This window comes from Neodiprion virginianus, chromosome 1, assembly GCF_021901495.1.
Source record: "Neodiprion virginianus isolate iyNeoVirg1 chromosome 1, iyNeoVirg1.1, whole genome shotgun sequence".
Taxonomy (NCBI): domain Eukaryota; kingdom Metazoa; phylum Arthropoda; class Insecta; order Hymenoptera; family Diprionidae; genus Neodiprion; species Neodiprion virginianus.
This window is the reverse complement of record NC_060877.1, coordinates 5,388,218-5,409,569: the sequence shown is the minus strand read 5'-3', so window position 1 is coordinate 5,409,569 and position 21,352 is coordinate 5,388,218. Positions and strand designations below refer to the sequence as shown.

The 21,352-nt window shown below is 34.9% G+C and overlaps 3 protein-coding genes across 10 annotated transcripts; 2 read left to right on the top strand and 1 right to left on the bottom strand.

Annotated features, from left to right (window-relative positions):
* Window positions 1-1,090: 1,090 nt before the first annotated feature.
* On the bottom strand, window positions 1,091-9,003 carry LOC124302252 (NAD-dependent protein deacetylase sirtuin-1). Its single transcript, XM_046758205.1, has 10 exons — window positions 8,856-9,003; window positions 6,973-7,102; window positions 6,657-6,891; window positions 6,309-6,524; window positions 5,975-6,182; window positions 5,699-5,857; window positions 5,346-5,622; window positions 4,395-5,260; window positions 4,145-4,300; window positions 1,091-3,936 (listed from the first exon to the last, which is right to left on the bottom strand). The coding sequence occupies exons 1-10, from the start codon at window positions 9,001-9,003 to the stop codon at window positions 3,836-3,838; spliced, it is 2,496 nt and encodes an 831-aa protein (XP_046614161.1). The 3' UTR covers window positions 1,091-3,835.
* Window positions 8,997-12,798, top strand: LOC124302363 (40S ribosomal protein S24). 2 transcript variants are annotated; one of them, XM_046758491.1, is made up of 4 exons: window positions 8,997-9,138; window positions 9,512-9,580; window positions 10,004-10,327; window positions 12,699-12,798. In XM_046758491.1, exons 1-4 carry the CDS (start codon window positions 9,136-9,138, stop codon window positions 12,699-12,701), a joined length of 399 nt encoding a protein of 132 aa, XP_046614447.1. In that variant the 5' UTR covers window positions 8,997-9,135; the 3' UTR covers window positions 12,702-12,798. The 2 variants fall into 2 exon arrangements, with proteins under 2 accessions (XP_046614447.1, XP_046614438.1); XM_046758482.1 differs by having other exon boundaries at window positions 11,408-12,798.
* Window positions 12,799-12,806: 8 nt separating this feature from the next.
* LOC124302205 (gastrula zinc finger protein xFG20-1-like) lies at window positions 12,807-20,832 on the top strand. Of its 7 annotated transcripts, none has more exons than XM_046758105.1 (2): window positions 12,807-12,944; window positions 17,877-20,832. In XM_046758105.1, the coding sequence occupies exons 1-2, from the start codon at window positions 12,807-12,809 to the stop codon at window positions 20,598-20,600; spliced, it is 2,862 nt and encodes a 953-aa protein (XP_046614061.1). In that variant the 3' UTR covers window positions 20,601-20,832. The 7 variants fall into 7 exon arrangements, with proteins under 7 accessions (XP_046614061.1, XP_046614117.1, XP_046614099.1 ...); XM_046758161.1 differs by lacking the exon at window positions 12,807-12,944 and adding an exon at window positions 14,503-14,631; XM_046758143.1 differs by lacking the exon at window positions 12,807-12,944 and adding an exon at window positions 15,927-16,223.
* Window positions 20,833-21,352: the final 520 nt, after the last annotated feature.

The window sequence follows — 21,352 nt, the reverse complement described above, 5'->3', positions numbered from 1 at the left end:
ACGTACATACGCATATGCATTAATACGTATATTTGATCGTAAAAAAGGTGCCAGAATAAAGAAATGCTATTTAATTATGATAGAAAAATGTTTAATTTACGAGGTAAAGCTTATGCGTTAGTAATACCAAAATAAACGAAAAATTCTTACAACATTTATATAATAATAAAGAGAACATTTTTTTTTTTTTTTTAATAACATTCTTTATATTAAATAACAAATTATATATAAAAAAAAAGAAAGAAGAGAAAAAAACGAATCAGAACTTCCTTAATATACTGTTTTGCGAGGATTGCTGAAATGTGAAAACTTTTCCTAGGCTAAAAAGAGAGAGGAAAAAATCATCTGAAGAATTGTATCAAACACACTGTTGATGAGCCTTCAAATTACAGCCAACCTTACAAAAGATTCCATGATCTATTAAATATTAGAAATAATAAATATTTACATATGTGATACATGGTATACGTAGATCTATACAAAAAATCAGTGCTGTCGAAGAGAGAGAAGAGAAAGAGAGAGACAGAGTTTGAAAGATAGAAATAAAGATAAAAAAAAAGAAAAGATAAAAAAAAAAAAATATAACAAAGTAAGCCAATCGTTAAACGCGATTATTTTACATTTTTCACCATAAAACTTGAACAAGTAGTTGAGAAAAAAAAAGACACACAACAGTTGCCAATTTTGGTACAAATTTTGAGCAATACGCCATTATTCAGATATAAATCCTACAAAGAAACGAAACTACAGAGGCAGAAAGAACGTGAAATTACAAGAACATTTTTACTTCCAACTATATCTTTATATACAAACGTTAATAATCAAATAAATTATTTTTAAAAAAATAGAATCATATGGAAACAAAGGAAGAAAAAAAAAGTGTCTTCAACCAGGATATAATACCTAATTCTTCAATCTCTTCTTTTATCAAGTCAAACGGCGTACAACAAAACTATAAATAAAGCTATATTTGCATAATATAAAGCGGTATGTAACTTTTCGTCTTATTGTATAAAATATTATTTCTCTTAATACCGAGCAAACAGAGTTTCTCGAAACTCACCAAATTGCTCAATCGTTCCCATCAATCTTAGGGTTACTAATTTTTCCTTCCTGTTTTTTTTTTTTTCTTTTTTATCTGTTCTATTTCTTTAACATCCGAAAATCGAACAACCGACGATCACATCTGCCATTAAAAATAAAGAGCACCTCATGTACCCTTTGCAGAGGAAAGTGAAAATTGAAGCTCAATACATAAACCTAGTAATCTCGCGTGTTTAGTTAGTTTTTCGTTTCCTTTTTCTACGGTTCGTTTCTTTCTTAGTCCATGAAAATTTCATTCCCACATTTACGTTTAAGATATTGTGATTACTATTATTATTATTATTTTATCGTATTTATTAATATTATTGATTAACGAATATGTATACGTACTATATTTATATCTTACATTAAATCGTTAATTCATTAAGAACAATATACTTGCAGACAACCTCATTGTTCCTTATATATTATATAAACAAAAACTAAGATTGCAACAATAATGACAAAATCATTATACTGTTTTGTGTAAAATCTTCGAAATAGTAAGCATCCTTAGTATCTCGATAGATTTTATAAACGACGTGAAAACAGTTACTCCTTAAACCTAAAAGAGTTTTACAATCGTTGTATTATTTTGTCATAATCGCCGCACTTATCCCTAGTTGCAAATGCTAATAGCTAATCGTTCACCCTTATAAAAATAACACGCAATGAAAGGATTATCTAACATTGCTTTGTACATTCGCCCGTGCTCCAATTAAACTGAAAACCATAATTAGTGAGCTGAAGTAATTTCCAAACCATTGCAGCATGCTGTAATTGATATTTTTAAATGCATGTATAATTTCGCTACACATAGGGTGTAATTTCAGAAAGTAGCAGCTATCGAAATGGCCGGTTATTAGAATCTAGTCACATTTTATGGTTGGGGGAGGGGGATTGTGTTTGATAACAAGATCAAGTTTCAAATTTTCATATCCTACACACATTCAGCGCTCAAAAAAGTTTTTCAATTATATTAATCCTTATACCAATACATGTATAAATGTGAGCCTTTCTCACCATGCTTGAATGAACATTGGTTAAGTTTTCACTCAAAATTTGAGAAATTTAATTAGATTCATTTGGTTGACACGACTCAAATTAAATTTCGCGCAATATTCTTCTCACTGCGACACGACGATCCCCTTCAGATTTTCGCGATAAAAGTGCTTCAATAACGATTCAACTAATCTATTTCAAAGCTTCAAGTACACATTCTTTCCAACCTTGCGCGCATATTTATTATTATTCTATATTTTTTATTCCTAACTAGAATTACCTATAGAAACGGGTATTACATCCCTTAATATATCGTATGTATGTAATAACTGCATTTATTTGCCAATAGTAAAATAGAATATTATTTTATAATGACAGAATATGTGAGGATCGAAGTGTTCAACTGATTAAGTGGATTATTCACAAAATTTGCATTCAAACGATATTTACAGTGATTAAAAGTGAATTGTGCATCATATTGTGTCGACAAAATACAAGTAAATTGCTGTGGATGAATTCTGAGAAATGAACAGTTATTCTTTCACCAAGGGTGCAAAAATTCTTCTTGAGATCCAAATGTTCGTCTAGACTTTGATAGAAATCGGAGAAAGAAAATATTTTTCTTGTGTTTCAACTTTGACATCACAAGTTCTCAGAATTCATTACCCGAAGTGTACTCGTAAATAAGTCCGCACATTTGTATTTTCCACGGTTCACTCTTGATTATCTAACGGAAAAAAAAAGAATTGAATAGGTTCATCTTTCGTATTATTATTATATGATAACAAATGAAATATAGTTGTGTTAGCAAAACGAACGATATTTACAGATATTCACAGATAAATTAACAACATTCAACTAACATTAAATTACATCGAAGTTCGTAGTCACGCAAGAATTAATTACAAACGTTTTTCGTGAAATTGATTAATAACTGGCATAAATTTAAAACCACGTTTGTCTACGGACCTCCAACATCGCTACAATAATTTCAGTTTCCGTTGAATGTAACGGCTTGCATAGGAAAAAATTGTATCAAATTTCACATTTAGACACATTTCGTCGGCTGAGGTTAACATATCATCAGTATAAATGCGATGTCAAAATAAACATTTCTTCGAACAATAAATTATAAATACTTGATCCAATGTTGGAGTTAAAATGATATTTCAAAAACCCGCCCGGGGACTAGATCTGCGTATACGTAACTTAATCTTCGGAACGCGCTACACTCGAAAACGCGACATATTATGTGTTTTGATGAAATCAAATGGAAACGTGCCCATTATTATCATGTCTTATCGCCGATTGACAAAATAGGCGATGCCATTATTAACTGAGTAATAATTTAATACACTTAGCCATTACTGTTCTATTACCTACTTAAAATAACGAACATTAATAATTTAGATTTACCGGTAATCTAAATAAACCGGTACACTATCAATATACGTACTCCAATTTGGCAAATCTTCAAACATACTATTTTTCTTCCTTTCTCTTCATAATCTGGTAACGGATTTAACAAAATCAGGCACTACGAATAAGGATTTATGTTCCTTCTCGTAATGTTTAATAATTTCGAGAGAAAAAAAAACAAATTTAATTCGCTGCGAATGTAAAATGCAAGTTGAATTTGATGTATTCATATATCTTCTCGTTGATTTTGACAGTTAAATTTAACTTTGATCAAATCCTCCAAAGTGGTTGCAATAAGAATTGACTGCCATGTTCCAATATTTCCTGGAGACTAGCGTTGAATTTCTTTTGAAGGAATACTTGCCCAGTCAACCTCTTCCCCATCACCTTCTCCGTCAATATCCGCACCTTCAGAGAATTCCTCATCTGCACCTGAAAAAAAAAAGAAAAAAAATTACAGATCACATTTCATTCAAATAAGCAATTTTTTTCTTCTTAATTCCAGAGTAAGAAGGTTGTACATTTCTTTAGGGTTGAACCCCTAAATATTTAGACCTGCATTGTCCTAGGATAAAATTATAAATCTCTACTATACAGATGAACAATGTCGCTAATTATTTTAGAACTGTACAAAACTTACAAGTCTCTTCTTCGTCGTCAGAAGTTGAATCGCTATCAGTTTCCGAACTATCAGAATTTGCCGAAAGAGAACAATGATCATAGTCCTCTGGATCAGAATAGACCTCAGCACCAGGGAAAATGTACCTACCAGCTGTAGCTTGGTAGTAGGAATTATCTGCAATAGGAAAAAATAAGTAGGAAAAAGTTACATTTATAAATAACAAAGTACAAGTAATGGGCGAAAATAAACGTATGCATAGTTAGTTCACCTGGTAAACGGGCCGCAAGACTCTCTCTAACTTTGGCTTGCCAACAACGCCTCTCAAAATCATTTCTTTTCGTAATTTCTTCATCGTTAGAATCAGTGATCACTTTTTCTTCGGAACTGTCCACACTATTGCAACTGTCTCCCATACCAGAATCCATCGCTGAGTCAATAGAAACATGTCTTGCCTTTGAATTTATTCTTTCTGTATCTACAATGTCACGATCAATCGAAACAGACAAATTGTTTATTGTTGTTGGAGTGGAAGTGACTGTTGTGACAGGTGATTCGGTAGCGGACTCATTTGTACTGGACGAGCTTGAGTTGAGAAGTCTTGGGACAACATGGCACTCTTCTAAGTTGAGAATCTGTCCATTATTTTCTGACGTTGATTCTACCGATATTAATCGATCATTACGCGTGGCCAATACACGACTTGAATCGATACTGTCCAACAACTGTAGAGACGAATCAATTAACTCTGAGCTTGAGTTATTTCCAAAGTTCATTCGTTTCGGACTACTTTCGACGCTGGAGTCACCCAATCGTCGTTTTGGACTTTCGCCAAGCAAAGTGAATCCCTCGGCGTTTTCCATGTGACCAGCATGAAACGGGGAAATACAGATATCTGTGTTTTCGGAGTGCTTAGGTGTTGTGTTTGCATTGATCATCAGGCTATCTTGACTTTCTGTTGACACGTGATGCGATTTTAGATTGAGCTCAACACTGTCTTGAGAAAATTCATGATTGGTAGTAGTGTCCTGACTTTGTTCCCACGAATCGTCAGCTGTATACCTAGATGGCAATAATTGTGTAGCTTCATTCAGAAGGTTATCTTGCCAACAAACTTCACTGTAGTTGTCCCCCATTCTGTGGAAATTCAATTACCAATTTTTGACCGATGGTCCCATCGTCTGTTTTATTTTTGGTAGTATACCCACTGTATTATACTTACAAATGACATAACTGATTGATTATGACATCTCCATCGCCTAATAGCTCTACGTCGAACTTCAAATGTGGAAGAGGTTCTCGATTTATGAGAATCTGTGGTACATGAGACGGAATGGAAGATGGAATCAATGCTACTGGTCTTACTTTTAAAGAAGATCCGATAACAATTAATAAATCGCAGTCATCTTTGTCCTTTGCCATAGCGTCGTGAAATACGTCTGGAAGTCCCTCCCCAAAGAATACAATGTCTGGTTTCATTATCCCCTGATTGACTAGATCTTGAAAAATACCATGAATGTTAGTTTCCTTGGCTCAACCAGCCAAAGTGTACGTATTTGACAACTATTGCCTCACCTCTGTAATTATCATTCGGATCCATTTCCGTAATGGAGGGTAAAGTGTTTGCTTTGCATTTTGGACACATTGGAATTTTTTGGGCAAATATTTCTTCCCTTATGTCATCTGCTCTAACTTGATATTTACATCTTGTACAGGATGCTGTGGCAAAAGATCCTGTAAACAAAAATACGTCCGAAATATATATACTAAATTGGAAGTAAAACTTGTCGGCACTTGCCTTACACTTAAACCATGTATTTATTGCTGTAAAAAATAATTATCGTTACTCACCATGACATTCTATCACATTCTCAATTCCTGCTACCTGCTCGAGGGTATCTATGTTTTGCGAGTAGTTTCTAAGCAACTTCTTGTGTTTGTCCAACATCTTGATAAACCTATGGCAGGGGCTAGGCTTAAATTGGCCAGGATAAATTTCACGAGCGAATTTGAAAAACGGTCGTGGATCCTGTGCAAAGTAATTTATATCGAACATTGCCTAAAAATGAAATGAATTCGTTAGAATCTTCGAATTATTGACACTCAATTGTATTTCGGATTGAATTAATATTAATGGACAAAAATAATACAGTTCAGAGTCGGCATTTTATTCGGGTAGACTCACTTGTGGATCGGGTAAATTAGGAAAATCTTGTGCTAGCCTAGAGTAAACGCCATCTCTACTTCTGAAGTCGGGAATGCCACAGCTCACGCTTACACCTGCTCCAGTCAGTACGATTATCTTTCGGCTTGATTTTATCAGCCTAACTACATCGTTGAGTGTATTAATATGCCTAAGCTTTTGTCTTCTAGGTGGTTCTGACATCATGTTCAAAATAATCTGAAACCACAAGGTTGAAACAAATTTTTTGAATTAACACATCCACTTTCTTTTCGTTTTTGTTTGATTGTTTTTACAGCACTGTCTATTACCGACCAAGTCTTGTTTTAAGAAACATCAATAAATACTTACCTTCCACAGAGTGAGGTCATCAACCTCTTCAGGTATCTGTGTGGAATCCATGAGAAGATGATGCAGGAGATCCCTAGGATCAGCTCCTGTCAGCATTTGTTTCTGAACCCAAGAAGAAACGGGTCTCCACTGTGGTCCGTCTTCCGCCTCTCCGGAGAGCTCGGAAAGCCCCGATAATTCGGACAAGTTTGATACGGTCGACGATACGTCGTCCTTTTCATTTGCTGTGTCTGGTCTAAAGAAGCGAAATGAATCAGCCTTTATAATATAACTAGGTATGTCATTACAAGAGAATTTAATGACAATTTGATCTTACGGATAACTGGTATCTTCACTTGTGGAATCTGTGCGAGCTGGTGTTGGTACAAGATTGGTTTCTGGTGTAGTTGGTGCAGATTTAGTTCCGTCGCCAAGTTCTGTAAATCCACTGTCGCCACCCAAAGTTTCTGGAACCAAAAGAAATTATCTTATTCTCTCCGAGCTTATGATAACTAAACGAAATTGAAAGTATGTTTTATTCAGGTGCTACATAAGAAAGTGAGTTGTTGAAAATAATCTTTAAACATTTCCAACATTAATACAATTCTGTTGATAATACTCAATTTCGGCATGAAAGTTATTTTTCATACTTACATTTCATGATCAGCTAATTCATCCATATTAGGATCAGTTTATTTATGCATTCAATTCGTTCCATTGATGAAATATAAAAATCAGTGACTCTCCAAACGGATCAATATCTCCCTGAGCTTCACTAATTGGTGATCATGCCAAAAAAAAACCAAAAAAATATACTCCGCTACATGAAAATACCTTACACTTGAGGTACATTTTGTATTGCAAAAAGAAATATCAAAAGAATACCATTATTAGTGGTAGAAATGATAATTGCTTCTCTCATAATCACAATCAAACAATAATTCACATACTAGGAATCAGTAGTTTCGCAAGGAAATTGTCCCACATTAACTGAGGATGAGAAATTTTCGGACGGCTTACAATTCACATTTTCTACACATATTTGATGTTGATCGATAATTTCATACAAATGTTACAGAGGTACATGCAGAGCTAAAAAGAAATGGCAGACATATCAATTCTCAAATCGTCCTTTGAAAATAAGAATGTAACATTTATTTTTTCTAAAGTATTGAAAAAAAACTTGCATAGTTTTAGTAAATTTAAATATATTTCTTGGTTTTTTACGAAATTCATTGAAATGTAGACTATATTATAAGAGCTATAATTCTCAATTCTTACAATTTGCCTAACTTAATCTTCCTTTTGGATACCTATGACACAGTAGATTATAAACTAAATGGTTCGCTTATTAATCAATGAAGTTGTTTATATACAATTTAATTTTAACATATGATTATTACATCATTACTCAATTTACATATTTTCCATAGAACATCCATCATATAAGACATTATGTTGTGCTTTATTACGAGTAATTATACCAATTCTAAGAAAAGGAATCTTAAAAAAAAAAAAAACAATAAGAACGTAAAAATATACTTCCATGCATTATTTACATCTAATGAACAGTTTTCATAAAATCGTGTGCGGCGGCCCATCTGATGAAGTAAACTTCATAATTTTTTTTTATTTCTCTACCTGGTAGAATGAAATGAAAATGTAGAGAAATATAATGAATGATAAAAAAAAATATGTATATATATATGTGCATCAAGTAATATAATAATAATAAAAACAAGTAACAACCGATGTGCTGTTGCATATTTGACAGATAATTTCGCGGGCTCTGGTAAACGTCAAGTTCGTATTATCTTTTGCGTTTGTGGAACTTGTGCCATCTGTGAACGCCACTAGACTACTTCGTACCGAGCGAGATCTCTCTGTCAGTGACCCCAGTTCGCGCGGAAGAACGAGAATCGAATGTAAATATTATTTAGCGAAAAATTATAAATAAATATTGACCGAGATCCGATTCGTTGCGATGAGGATATAATATGGTCAAAATTTATGCGGGGATAAGAGCGACGTTATTTTTCAAAATAGGCAAACGATGAAAAATAAAAATTTCGCCGCACTCGACGAACTGTCATGGCGGGCCGCCCCCTACGACGGACAAGAACAAACGGCATCGATGAAAATGGGCGGCCGTCTGTCGGGCCGCCATCTTTAATATAGAAAAATTTTCACTATTAATTTAGCATATTGTCTCAAAAATACCTTCCAGATCGTTGTGGACCGTCTCGTGCGACGCTTTGCAATCACCGAAATCGCGTTCCGACCCCTGAGAAGTTCCGTGACCGTCACAGTCAATCTTCCGACGTTTAGCTGGAGACGAATATTCTAGCAGCTCCGAATGAGACGCCATTTTCAACAGCTATGCAATCCGTAGTTCGCTTCGTAGCCGCTATAGGAAGCAGATGGCAAGACTGTCGTGGCTGTGCCTGGCGCTGCTCTTTTCCGGTCAAATCTTTTCCGTGTCGTACGACAAACTGCCAAGATGGTACGTATTTTTCATCCGTCGAATTGAGTGGAATCTTTCATAAGAAGTGAAAATTGTTTGACTCAAATGCCCTAAATGGGTCTGAACTAATAGTTCTCCGAAATATATATCCTGTATTCCGTCCCAGTGGGTCATGGATTATTTTTTTTTATAAGTCTTCAACTAACCGAAAAGTCAGCATGGAGGAGGCTAACGCTATTGTAACACATTTCTACGATGTTGTTGCCCACGCTACGCTATACTCCGATCGGGCCGAAACTCGAGAACATGATGTTCTTACCAATTTTCACCTTGAACGAAACTCATTAGCTTCAGTGTTCCGTAATGACCGACCTAACCTCAAAGTGATATGTGTGTTGATTCTTTATTTCAGACTGAAGGCACTGCTACGATCAGGACCCGAAAGTTTATGACCAATCGGCTATTATGCCGGAAACAAATGGTAAGGTTTTTGAGCTTTTTACCGAACGATTTGTTCTTCTAATGCAGCTTTTCACTCTTGAATCCGTTCGTCTAATAAATTCAAGTAGCAAGTAATTGCATTGATCAATCGTTCCTTCAACATGACTTGATAGGAATATATAAAATGAGGGACAAATTCATCAATGAATAGAGTACATATCATAAATAGATACGATTTCACGTTTTTGGATGCCATCATAACCTATCACCATACTGCCAATTGCTTTGTTTTTACCTCTTAGACACTATAATGTAATTCAAAGAAAATTGCAAAAGTATTGAAAGTTTCTCGCAATGAAGTGGAAATTTTATTCGTCAGGAGATCATTGAATGTATCGTAATATAAATAACTGCTGTCATTTATTCATGTAGTTGTTTGCATGCTTCTGTATTTTTCTATCAGGTCGTGGATGTGTTGCATCCCGGACAACCGTCGGTACGCAAAACAGAGATCCGTGAGAAACTGGCCAAGATGTACAAAGTGACCCCAGATGTAGTCTTTGTTTTTGGATTCCAAACTAATTTTGGAGGTGGAAAAACCACAGGTTTTGGTCTTATCTACGATACTTTGGACTTTGCCAAAAAGTTTGAGCCTAAACACAGGTTGGCCAGGCATGGTCTTTATGAAAAGCATAAGCAAACGAGAAAGCAGCGCAAGGAACGCAAGAACAGAATGAAGAAGGTACGAGGTACCAAGAAGAGCAAGGTTGGAGCTGCAGCCAAGAAGGTAAATTGATTATTTCTAACTCCTATAAGTACACTATTATCAATTCGTAGTTTTTGTACACTGCATTAAGAAAAATTTTAGTTATCGATTTTGATCATTTAGTATTGTTTGTTATTCTCTTTAGTATGGCATTGTACAACAAATAAGATTCTTTGAAACAGTTGAAAAGTATTTCTTGCAAGGGTTTTTGAGAATTTCAGCCAGCAATTACATTAGTTACATTTAAACATTTGTGAGTTTAAAGTGTGAAAGACTGACACTGAGAACTTTGCTTTTGTACAAGCTATACTATGATATAAAGTACGTACTATTAGGTAGCAAAAGGCATGAGATTTGAATAGATATCTGGTACAGGTGCTTTGTCAAAGTTTCAATTATAGTATGTACCGTATTGTTCTGAGTATAAATTGATCCTGATTGTAAATAAATTTCTTGCTTTTCGACTTAATTTGAGGATTTCAATATGTTTTTTTTTTTCAATATTATTTACATATAAGGGACTATCTCATCCATAAATCAAGTGTGAATTTTTTAATGACGATTTATATTTAAAACAATACGACATTGTTAAATTTAATATCTATTTTTTGGTGATGGGTCATTCTTTTACATAATTTTTTTTTCAAAAACAAATATCTTGGTTCATCAGATTGTACCATCTAAAATGTAAGTCATGCAAACGTCACCTTCATGTCATTCAATCTTTGATTAAATTTAACAATTTCCCTTCGGTTATGACGGAGTTAAAAAATAGCTTGGCTTCTACTCCAATGGAGCATTTTTGAAGATATCGGGACATTTTTCATATCGTGGCTTCGAAATTTTGAATCTATTCGGCCATGAATGATGCATCATTACAAATTCGAGAACCAGTCGAAATAATATGTTACTCATTTTTACTATCATTCCTAATTTTACTGTGTCTATAAAATTTCGAAGCTATTCGGCCATAAATTTTGATGCATCATTACAAATTCGACAATCAGTTGAAATGATCTGCTATTACTTCTTACTATTATTCTTAATTTTACCATGATTCTGCATGCATTGGTGGTATACGCTTTTCTGTTCACTTTCTAGGCAAAGAAGTAGACAAATGCACATCATTCACATTGCAATTCTGTTTCTCAAGAGAGAGAAATGGCGAGAGGATGTCTCATATTTATGATGTTTAATCGTGGTCCGCATGTCCTCGCAACAGCTGCTATCGATGGGATACTGTTTTATTTTTATTTTCGATATTCTGTAGCTTGCTGAATAACTTACTACAGATTTATCAAGTTCGATTATGTCACAAGTAAATTTCGTATGGATCTGTTGAATTAATTCTATCTAATGTTTATAGTACACTCATTCAGCAAGCTGTTAGGATCATTGAATTCTGTAAGCTTATTCATTCGCTACTTGTTCATTATTGATTTCAAGATTCACATATTCTATGTGCTGCATCATAGAAAATGTACAAACACGCAGTTCATGATTTACAATTTACTTGCTGGGCATTTCTCATAATCAATCAACCATATATTTTCATTTTTCGACTTGTTCTGAATTCTGATTCAATCAAATGCATGATAAAATCGCACTCTTGCTGAACACCAGTTAACTTTTTCGTAATGTCACGAAAACGTATTTTATGACAGGTTTTGACCTCCTATGATATAATTAATTTACTTATTACCTTGTAAATCATAGTGCTGCATGCTTCAGGTGAAGGGCTAAGTTTGTATCGTTCCACATTCAGTTTATTACTTTATTATCATTTCTGTCGCCATCTGGTATGAGGGAGAAACTGAAATCTTATCATCCTATTGTTCTGGTTGTGTTAATTTATTTCTGAATTGTAACGGATTTATCGATGCAGTTACTTCACCATCAGAGATCTTCATTGTGATGCAAATAGCTCGTTGCAAAATTGACACCGGACAAAAATTCGTTACAGTTTGTGAATGAAAGATACTATATATAATTTTATTCTTGCACTTGGGAATCATTTTGGGTAGCTTGATTACAACACCATTGGTTCTTTGTTTAAAAAAAAAAAAAAAAAAACCATTATAAATATCTGCCACATCTAACTTCAAGCTCACGCAGAATAGAAGATACTATGAACAATGAAAATTACTCCATTAATTTGCTATCATCAAGTTATGAAACAAGTATACATTACACTGATATTTTTTAGATCGTTAAAAGTTGATTCATTTAGTGCAAATCATAGGAGTCACTTTCTTGTTCAAAGTTCACTCATCTATCCGAATTCACTACGCTTTGAAAAATATGAGAAAATCTATCTTCCATCATTCAAATGATCTATCAAGATTATTCATTGATTTTGGCAAAACAATGTTTTTTTTTCTTTCTCTTGCAGTAAATCCATTGACGTCTACATCTTGACATGAGGCAACGACATGTAAACCTTATTATAATATTAAATAATAAAAGCCCATCTTTGTGATGTCAACTTTTAATTTTTTCTATGAGATTTTTCAACTCGTCTCAGCCACGTAACGTGTTAAATAAAACATGTACGTTTTATCTATGTAATGTACATAACTACATCTCTGGATCGTTGGGTTGTCATCATGTTTCAATGGCAAGTTTAATTCGGAAACCGGTATGTATATCTACTCTGGTATTTACTAGAGAAGAGTACAATTTCGAAGTTTTCAGGTGAGTTGAAAAATTAACGGCGGAGCCAGGAAATGGTATTTACGCAAACTACGTAACTTTTGTGAGCAACTGATAGTGGGTCGTAAGGCGCATAAATCAAGATTCAGGACTTACTCATAGACGCGCGTTCGCTATTCTTTCACCTGTGTAAAATTTGGAAGCCGGAACCATATTGGAGTTGTTTTACTTTTAATTTTTCGTGATATTACATTGATTCTTATAGAAAACTGTCTGACTCAATATAAAATCGAGAAAAATTGAAGGTAAAATAATTCTGGTATGGTACAGACAATTGCTTTGAAATTGTACTCAAGTGTTTTAAATAGAAATGAGAACAATTAGTGTAATTTTCATTAGCCTAGCATGATTTTGACTCACACACCTCTACATCCTTACGTATTTGAAGACACAACAATAAGTACCGTAAATCAACGAGTTCAAATTTAATAGAAAAACAACGCGTACGTCAGTGTGTATGGCTTTCGGTATACTGACGTAATCACTTGGTTCATTTATAAATGACAATACGTCTGTTGTGTTTCGTTACCGGCGAACTGCAACACCTGCGATGTTAATGTGGTCAATTGTTGAGTGCTTTCGGTCGTTTAAATAAAGATGTTTTGCAATGATGAACCGAGAGTCAGCGCTGTGGATATGGTTGCAAAAATTTTAATTGATAATCGATTGGAATTTGAATGTTAATACTTGAAGGAAATTGAAAGATAATGGACTGTTTATTTTCCTCAAAGCACACATTCAAGATCGTCCAGGTTTCAAACTGGATGATAAGGTGACAATTATCATACGATACATAGGTATAGGTAACGAAAAAATTGCATGGGTTAATTACAGATTAGTGTACAGGCACATTCGGTAATTATTAAACACGAAATACGCAATTTTTAAAACAGACGAGTGCAGCAGCAAAGCCTACATGACTGGGAGAGGATATAAGGAGGTGGTAGACTGTTTTACCGGTTCGTTGTCAGTGAAATTTGATCGTGCAAATATGCAACTGATGATCAGAAACTGTGATTGTTGAACTGCTATTTTAATAAACCAGATTTTCAGGAACGCCGTTTGACTAACAATGAGTATATTATCATCAACTATTAATAATTAACTTCAATCATTACAAAACATTGTGAAAATAACATTACATTACATGTATTTGTTCGTAACTGTTGATTTACCGAAATAGGACCCTTTTGCAAAAGTGTGCCGCGAAAAATGACTAGAATAATCGTAGCTGATATTATAATGTGTAAAGCGTTAAATAAGGCCAATGAAGTATCGCCGCTGATTTGCAAAGACCAGATTCATTAGTACGTTGAAGATTTATAGTCCAACCTTACGCGATGAACGACCATGCTATTTTTATAACTATTCTATTTAGTTTATTTATTATCCGCGGTAAAATCCATAAAACTCTGCAGTCGTTGTAGTAGAACAAACGAAGCAAGCAAGAGCAGCATGCTCTACTTTTGGTATAATGATTAGTCAACGTACATTACTAGCTACTTAAATTGTGTGTATGAAATTATATCCACACCCGTTTTCGACTTTCGAAGTGTGAAAGTTTCATTTCCGGAGGAATACTCAATGTGCGCACACTGCACTACTGGCATACGGTAATGGTTACTCTGTAACCTGATATTTAAGTATAAATTCATCTTATCCTAGCGCCAGCTTAATCAAACTGGTCCTTCAAACACCATAAACCCTTCCAAGCTTTATTGATCATTGGATGTAGCTACATCAAGCAAACCGCACAGAGATCCAATGTTTACCGAATCGGAACTGCGCATTTAAAGTCCGAATTCAATAGAAGTCTCGATTATTTATTTGGAACTTTGTGGCAACAACGTGTGTTTTTCCTTTGAAAATGTTCGCTTGTATTTAGAATGAGGTTTTTCCGGCGTAGTATTCGCTATTTAATATTTTATCCAAACCTCGCAATCCCGTACATTAAATAATTTGTATGTTACATATTGATGGATGTATACAGCTCTTCGAACCATGGAATCGACAATCTTTCATTAACTTTCCGGTATTCGAAAGAATTGCCGAAAATTTACCGTAATTTAACAGGACTTTGTATGTATAGAAGTTAGAATGCGAATGGCAAAGTCTGACTGAAGAAACATGTTAGGTTTTTTAAAGTTGTTCTTAGAAAAATCGCAAATAACAGCATACTATATATGTATGATCAGGTTGTAGTCTTATATCGGTAGTTTTTAACCGCTAGGATTGGATGGTAATTACAACACGCTCTCGAATACGCTTTCCAATGCTGTACCTTTAACGTCAGTTTTGATGACACGGTCAACTGGTGAAAATTGAAAAATTGCAAGGTATTGGAGCCCCTGAATCAGCCAGCTTATGATATTCGCAGTTTTGAATAACTTGGCGAAGTGGGTATAACTTGCGCGCAATACCTTAGACCTCACTTCAGACAGTGTAATTCGTTTCGGGATGGGTATTGATTTGGCATCCTGATGACGTTATATTTGCGTGAGATTACTATTTGGTCGTAGACTCTATAATCCAACCATTTTTCCGAAATCATAATGTTTTAAAGAAATCCTTTCATACATCTGTTATGCTAGGATGGTGATTTCACGTATCCGAAGACTTATCACCTGAGAAGTGCTTTAAACCCAAACCACACCAGATGAAGAGCATAAACGCGCGGAACGAAATTTGTCGATTTCGGAAAGAATTCTAGACCACATTAATGGAAATGCTGATTTGGTAATGAGGTGAAAATTTTGGAAACCAGTGCCAAAATCCAAATCAAACTACAACTGCAGGCTATTTCATTATAACATTCGACGGTTTCGCTCTGATAATGGACTCGCCCGTGGCTCGAAGCTCAGCCACGTCATTTCGATCTTCGTCGAGTAACCGTCTGCCCGCTGCTGGTAGTGAAAATCAGATGTCGATGTAGTTTCACACGCAGTATAGTAGGACGCGTCGCAAGACGTCAGTTCTGTGCGTTCTCGCTACAACTTGCGGTGAATTTTATATTGGAACGCACCTTTTTAAAATTTTTTAAAAGTAACAACAGTCATCCGACCATGAGTTTCCGTTGTTCAGGCTGGACATTCGTCGTATATTTCCCTTGAAGTTAACGAGAGAACGAGTACTGGGAATCCCCGAATTTTTAAAACATTTCAAGCAAGACAAGACATCCGTTCCATAGAGAGCAAGGAATTTAGTGGTACGATTGAGGAGCAATTCTACATAGCATTTTTTTTTTTGTTGGTGGTTTGGTATTCGTTGGGAGTATAAAAATCATTCAGAACTGGGAGCTATGTATCTAACAACAACTTGCAGCATATATTATTGCATAGTACCTTGAATAACAGCTATTTTCAAACAATGATTACATGTGTGAATTACGTTGTTGGTTGATGACTAGGATTCAGATGGTGAGATGATAGGCTTTGTTTGTACGCGGCCTGATTTAAATGTGCACAAACTCTATGTCTGACGACGTGTTTCAAAACTGAATAGTATTGAGTGCATTTATGTCTATGAACATTACGTAGAAAAAGTGCTTTTCACATTCCCTGATTTTTCCGTCTGTCAGATGAGTATAGTTTTAACTTAATTAATGCAAAGCGTATACTTGTACATCCTGACCACGAATATAAACCTTGTATCGCAGCTTTCTTTCTATTGCCGAGTACGATCGGCAATCCCAATTTCCAGAATTTGCCCGTGGATTTAAGACTTTGCGATTCCAGAATCCCCATACGCATATTCATTGTTACGTGATTAACGCTCGGTTGTGACCTGTGGTCCCTGTGGTGGTCCTGTGGCCATGCCATCATGTGCCGCATACGTATAAGATGTCCTATCCTATATGAAGATAGCACGAATCGCCACGCACTCTGACGGTTTTACAACAAAGTATTTGACAGTAGTGACGCGTATTGAAAACTGATGATGGAAGGTAACAATTACTGGGTAACCTACAGAGCGAAAGCGTTAGTAGCGTGGTTAGTGGTAAACCGAGGTGACGCGGTCGATATAGGTTATAAAATGACGGCTCGATGTCACTGATGCATAATAGTGGATTCATCGTTAGTAAAAATCCGACAAGGAACTTGTGTTATAATGTATGCGGAACGATCAGTTGACAATATAGTGTCGATCAATTGTATACTGATATGCTACGTCTCTAAAAATAAGTAATCAATGGCGTCTACGTCGTCGCGCCCGCGTTTCGAATTACAAATCACGTCGCAGCAAGGAATTTAAGAACCAATGGCTGACACTGAAAGACTTTAATTTGACATTTATGAAATTTTTATAAAGTAAGGAGTAAGTAAATATGATAAAATTACTTCTCTAAAACCATTGGATGAATACTGGTTGAGGTTATAACCGTTATTTGTGTTAAATGTGTGATGTTAATTGTACAACATACATTGCTGTTGCATGCAGGTCGGATTTACTGCTGTTACTTACACATTTCTTATGCAGTCCATGCTCATTGATAACGTATTGCTTGTCCTGTGAAATAAAGAAACTCTGACAAGAGCATTTGCTTGAATGTCCAGAGTTTGTTTCCGTTGCTAGTCATATAACGAATATGTTTCTAGCCAGCTGCTAATCACTTTTCTCTGGCCATATCTACATCGCGAACGGAAAATTACAACAGATATTGTGCAGTTGTTGGCAATTGCGCTTTTCAAACGAGTACATGGCATTTGCCTCATGCTGGTTTCTTGAGTTTCTTTATTTTTGGCTTACTGTCGTAACAATCCCAGAATAGTAGCCTAGTTCATTTTTTAATTCAAGTATATAGGTAGAACAAATTGAATTGTTGATTTGACACATCAAATTCAAGTCTTTATCATTTTAGGACAAAATAATGGATTTGAATCCAAACCTGCCAATTCTTCACGGATTGAAAACTCCTGTTGTCAAACTGGAGAGATGCGACAATATATGGAAGACACTACAGCTAATACGAAGAATGCAAGATACACACCTTGAAGATATTCAGGATTGGATAAAGAGAGAACCTGTAACCCCTGATGAAATACTTTGCAACAAAACACCCATGACATTCATACCTGATAAAACCCTGTCATTAAACCTTATTGGTGATCCACATTTACCAAAACCTTACATTGAGTATCATCCAATTCTCAATAATGGTAACAAGTCTTTGCCACAATTTCAATTAGCTGAAAAAAGTCGTGTTAATTTATACCACTGCGAAGTTTGCAGCAAAGAATTCTGCAATTACAAAAATTTTTCAGACCATCAAGAAGAAGTGCATAATATTACGTTACCTAAGAAAGCCACAACAAAGAAAGATAAATTTTCAAATAATTTCAATAAAACTGTTGCTTTAAAACAGAGATCTGATTCTGAGGACAGTAGTAACGACCAATTGAACAAAAAATTTATATCTGATGAAAACAGTGACCTCCAAACTGTCGTCAAGATTTTACCACCAACAACTGGTAGCACTAAGTGTAAATTGTGTAACAGATCTTACAAAAATATTAGAAAACATACAATACAATACCATAAAGTTAAATCTGTAGGTATATTGGACACCGTCTCTGACCAGAATTCGAATGAGCCAGTTGGGTCCATTTTAGAACTTGAACGATTGAATTCTGTTATGCCGGAGAGTGGATCGAAAACAGTGGATGAAGCAATACCTATATCACGACAGAATAGATATTGTACCAATCAAAATAATAGAAATATATCTAAACGTAAACTAAATATGCCCAGTAACCAAGTACACAAAAAGATGCGTAGCATGAGCCCGCGTGAAGAACAACTTAATTCAGAAAACCCAAAAAATCTCTTGTCATGTGAGATTTGCGGTAGGAAGAACCTACATAATATAGGTCTCTGTAAACACAAGGATAAGCACAAAATCAGTAATGAAATTGAACTTCAATCCAATATAAGGCAAACCCACAAGTCAATTGACTTCGAACCAAGATGCAAACTAAATTCAGAAACTTCAGCAACTGCCGTTACAGTACAAGATGACGATAGTAATGCTAAGCAAAACATTCCAAGGACAAGATCAAGTATCATCAAAGAACGTAGTGCTTTTATTGAAATGGTGCAAAATCCAATTGTTGCAACACTTGAACGAGATGCTGAAAGATATTCAGAAAAACAATGTTTGTGCGGTAGATCTTTCCGTAACGCATATATTCTTTTCACTCACAAATCTACCTGCAAGTTCTTAAACAGTCCTAATAGTGTTAAACCTTTGGAAACACGATCAGCAAGCGACAGGGACTCAGGTATCAGCATAACAATTAAGAAAAAGAATAATTCTTATGAAATAGTTAGCAAAGAAGGTAGTGATGAAGTGTTATTCAGAAATAATCATGATGCTGCAGAATTTGAAATATGTGATGAGACCTCAGATTCATCATCAAACAGTTCAGACAGTAGTGAATTTGACGATCCAATTGAAAGCCTTGTTCCAGAAAATTCGAAGTACAGTGAAAACCATTGTATCATCAAGTTGAAAGTGGTTGAAGAAGACATGGATGTCGAAATTGAGGATTTGTGTGATGCAGATCGTAGTAGTACAGTAATAGAAAATGGTACAAGTAAGATTTTTGGCCAGAATAAACGACAAGTTCTGTCACTGAGAGATTTGTGCAAAGAGTTCCTGTTTCAAAAAGGTGTAATGCCCAAAGGCGCGACAACTCACAAGTGTCAAAATTGCAAAATATTCCTTGGTAGTAGAGAAAAGTTGTCAAAGCACATTGAAAAGCATAAAAAAATGGTGAAGAGGTCGTGTACGTGTGGTATTAAATTTTCTGGTATAAAAGCATTGGACGCTCATATAGCATCGGTGCATCCAAAGTGTATTGAGTGTCCATATTGTAAGGAAAAGTTGAATAGTATTGCTGCTGTAGATGATCACGTTTGCATAATTGACCAGGGAGAACCATACACAGAAGATTTTAACGAAAATCATCCTTGCCCCAACTGTAATATTGTTTTCAATAATGTGACATGGTTGGACAGCCATATGAGATCCAAACACTTGGACCCAAATTTTCCATTCCAGTGCTATCAATGCCTAGAGAAATTTCCTAACGAAATGGCGAGGAGTATACATGCGCACAAGAAACACAATCGCGGGATGGCATGCTCAATTTGCAACGAAAAGATTCAGAGTCATAGAACGAAACAAAAACACGAAGCCTATCATCGTGGAGTTGGATTTCCATGTCATACATGTAAGAAAACGTATCGCTCAAAAGCGAATCAATTGAATCATCTTCGAACTGTTCACAGTGACTTTAGTAACAATAAATTGCAGTGCTCTATTTGTCAAAAAAGCATAAAAACAAAATCGTTTAGAAAGCATATGCTCAGGCACAGTAGTGTATTACAATGCGAGTTGTGTGACAAGGTGTTCTATGACTATAGAACCTTAGAAAGACACATTATGGACCGTCACAGTAACGAAAATTATCCACGTAAAAAGTGTAATGTATGCGGTGTGTCATTTCCAACTGAAGAACAGTTGGAGGCACATGTTACGGTTGAAAAATCTGTGAAAACTAATCATCACAAGAACATGTAACGTAAACTTGTCTGTAAGGTATTCTAGCTGGAAACTATTTCCAATATACTTGTATGGAACAATCCATGTATGTTGCTGATCACAATAGTATAAGTTCCTATGACCCGGTGTATTAGGCATTCAGAGAGACTGAGATATTATATAGATAATTTAGGTACAATGTTGAATTCTTGTCAATTCTTCCACTGAACAAAATTACTTTTACTTAATGAAATAAATTATTGCGTTTCAATGTGTTTCTTCTCGCTTTTTGAGTATGATTATCAGATTCAAATATTTCACCTATCGTTATACACATCAGTATTCAAGAAGTTTCATCAAAGTTTGGATAAAAATGATAAATAAAGTAAATACCAAATTTTTACTGGATGTTAAAATTATAAATTTTTCACACGCTTATAAAACCTGTACATGTTATTCACTGTAGAATGCATCATGTGATATCTGATAACATTTAGAGTAAAACCTATGTATGTATTTGGAAATATCTGAGTTGTTACTTGTCTCGAAGATGACTTTAATCGAATTACTTACGTATTAAAGAAAGTTATATTTTTCCTTAGAACAATTTTTAGTGTGAAAATTATTTTACCATGTTTTTGAAATTTTTTTACTTGAGAATAAGCCTTGGAATTATATGTTTGTCTATTAGCGAGTATACATGTTGTGTAATACAGAGTGCATTTGAATACATTGCAGGCAATGAAGCCTTCATTTTTTTTTTGTATATTCAGGTATGATATGCATTAATT

Bases quoted from the DNA above. Each gene is read 5' to 3' on its own strand.
- LOC124302363 (XM_046758482.1), top strand. The intron at 9,581-10,003 runs GTAAGGTTTTTG...TTTTTCTATCAG, and splicing joins TATTATGCCGGAAACAAATG to GTCGTGGATGTGTTGCATCC.
- LOC124302252 (XM_046758205.1), bottom strand. From the start codon at position 9,003: ATGGCGTCTCATTCGGAGCTGCTAGAATATTCGTCTCCAGCTAAACGT. The intron at 6,183-6,308 runs GTGAGTCTACCC...TTTCATTTTTAG, and splicing joins CTAATTTACCCGATCCACAA to GCAATGTTCGATATAAATTA. The intron at 5,261-5,345 runs GTAAGTATAATA...GAATTTCCACAG, and splicing joins ATCAATCAGTTATGTCATTT to AATGGGGGACAACTACAGTG.
- LOC124302205 (XM_046758105.1), top strand. From the start codon at position 12,807: ATGAGATTTTTCAACTCGTCTCAGCCACGTAACGTGTTAAATAAAACA. The intron at 12,945-17,876 runs GTATGTATATCT...TTATCATTTTAG, and splicing joins CAAGTTTAATTCGGAAACCG to GACAAAATAATGGATTTGAA.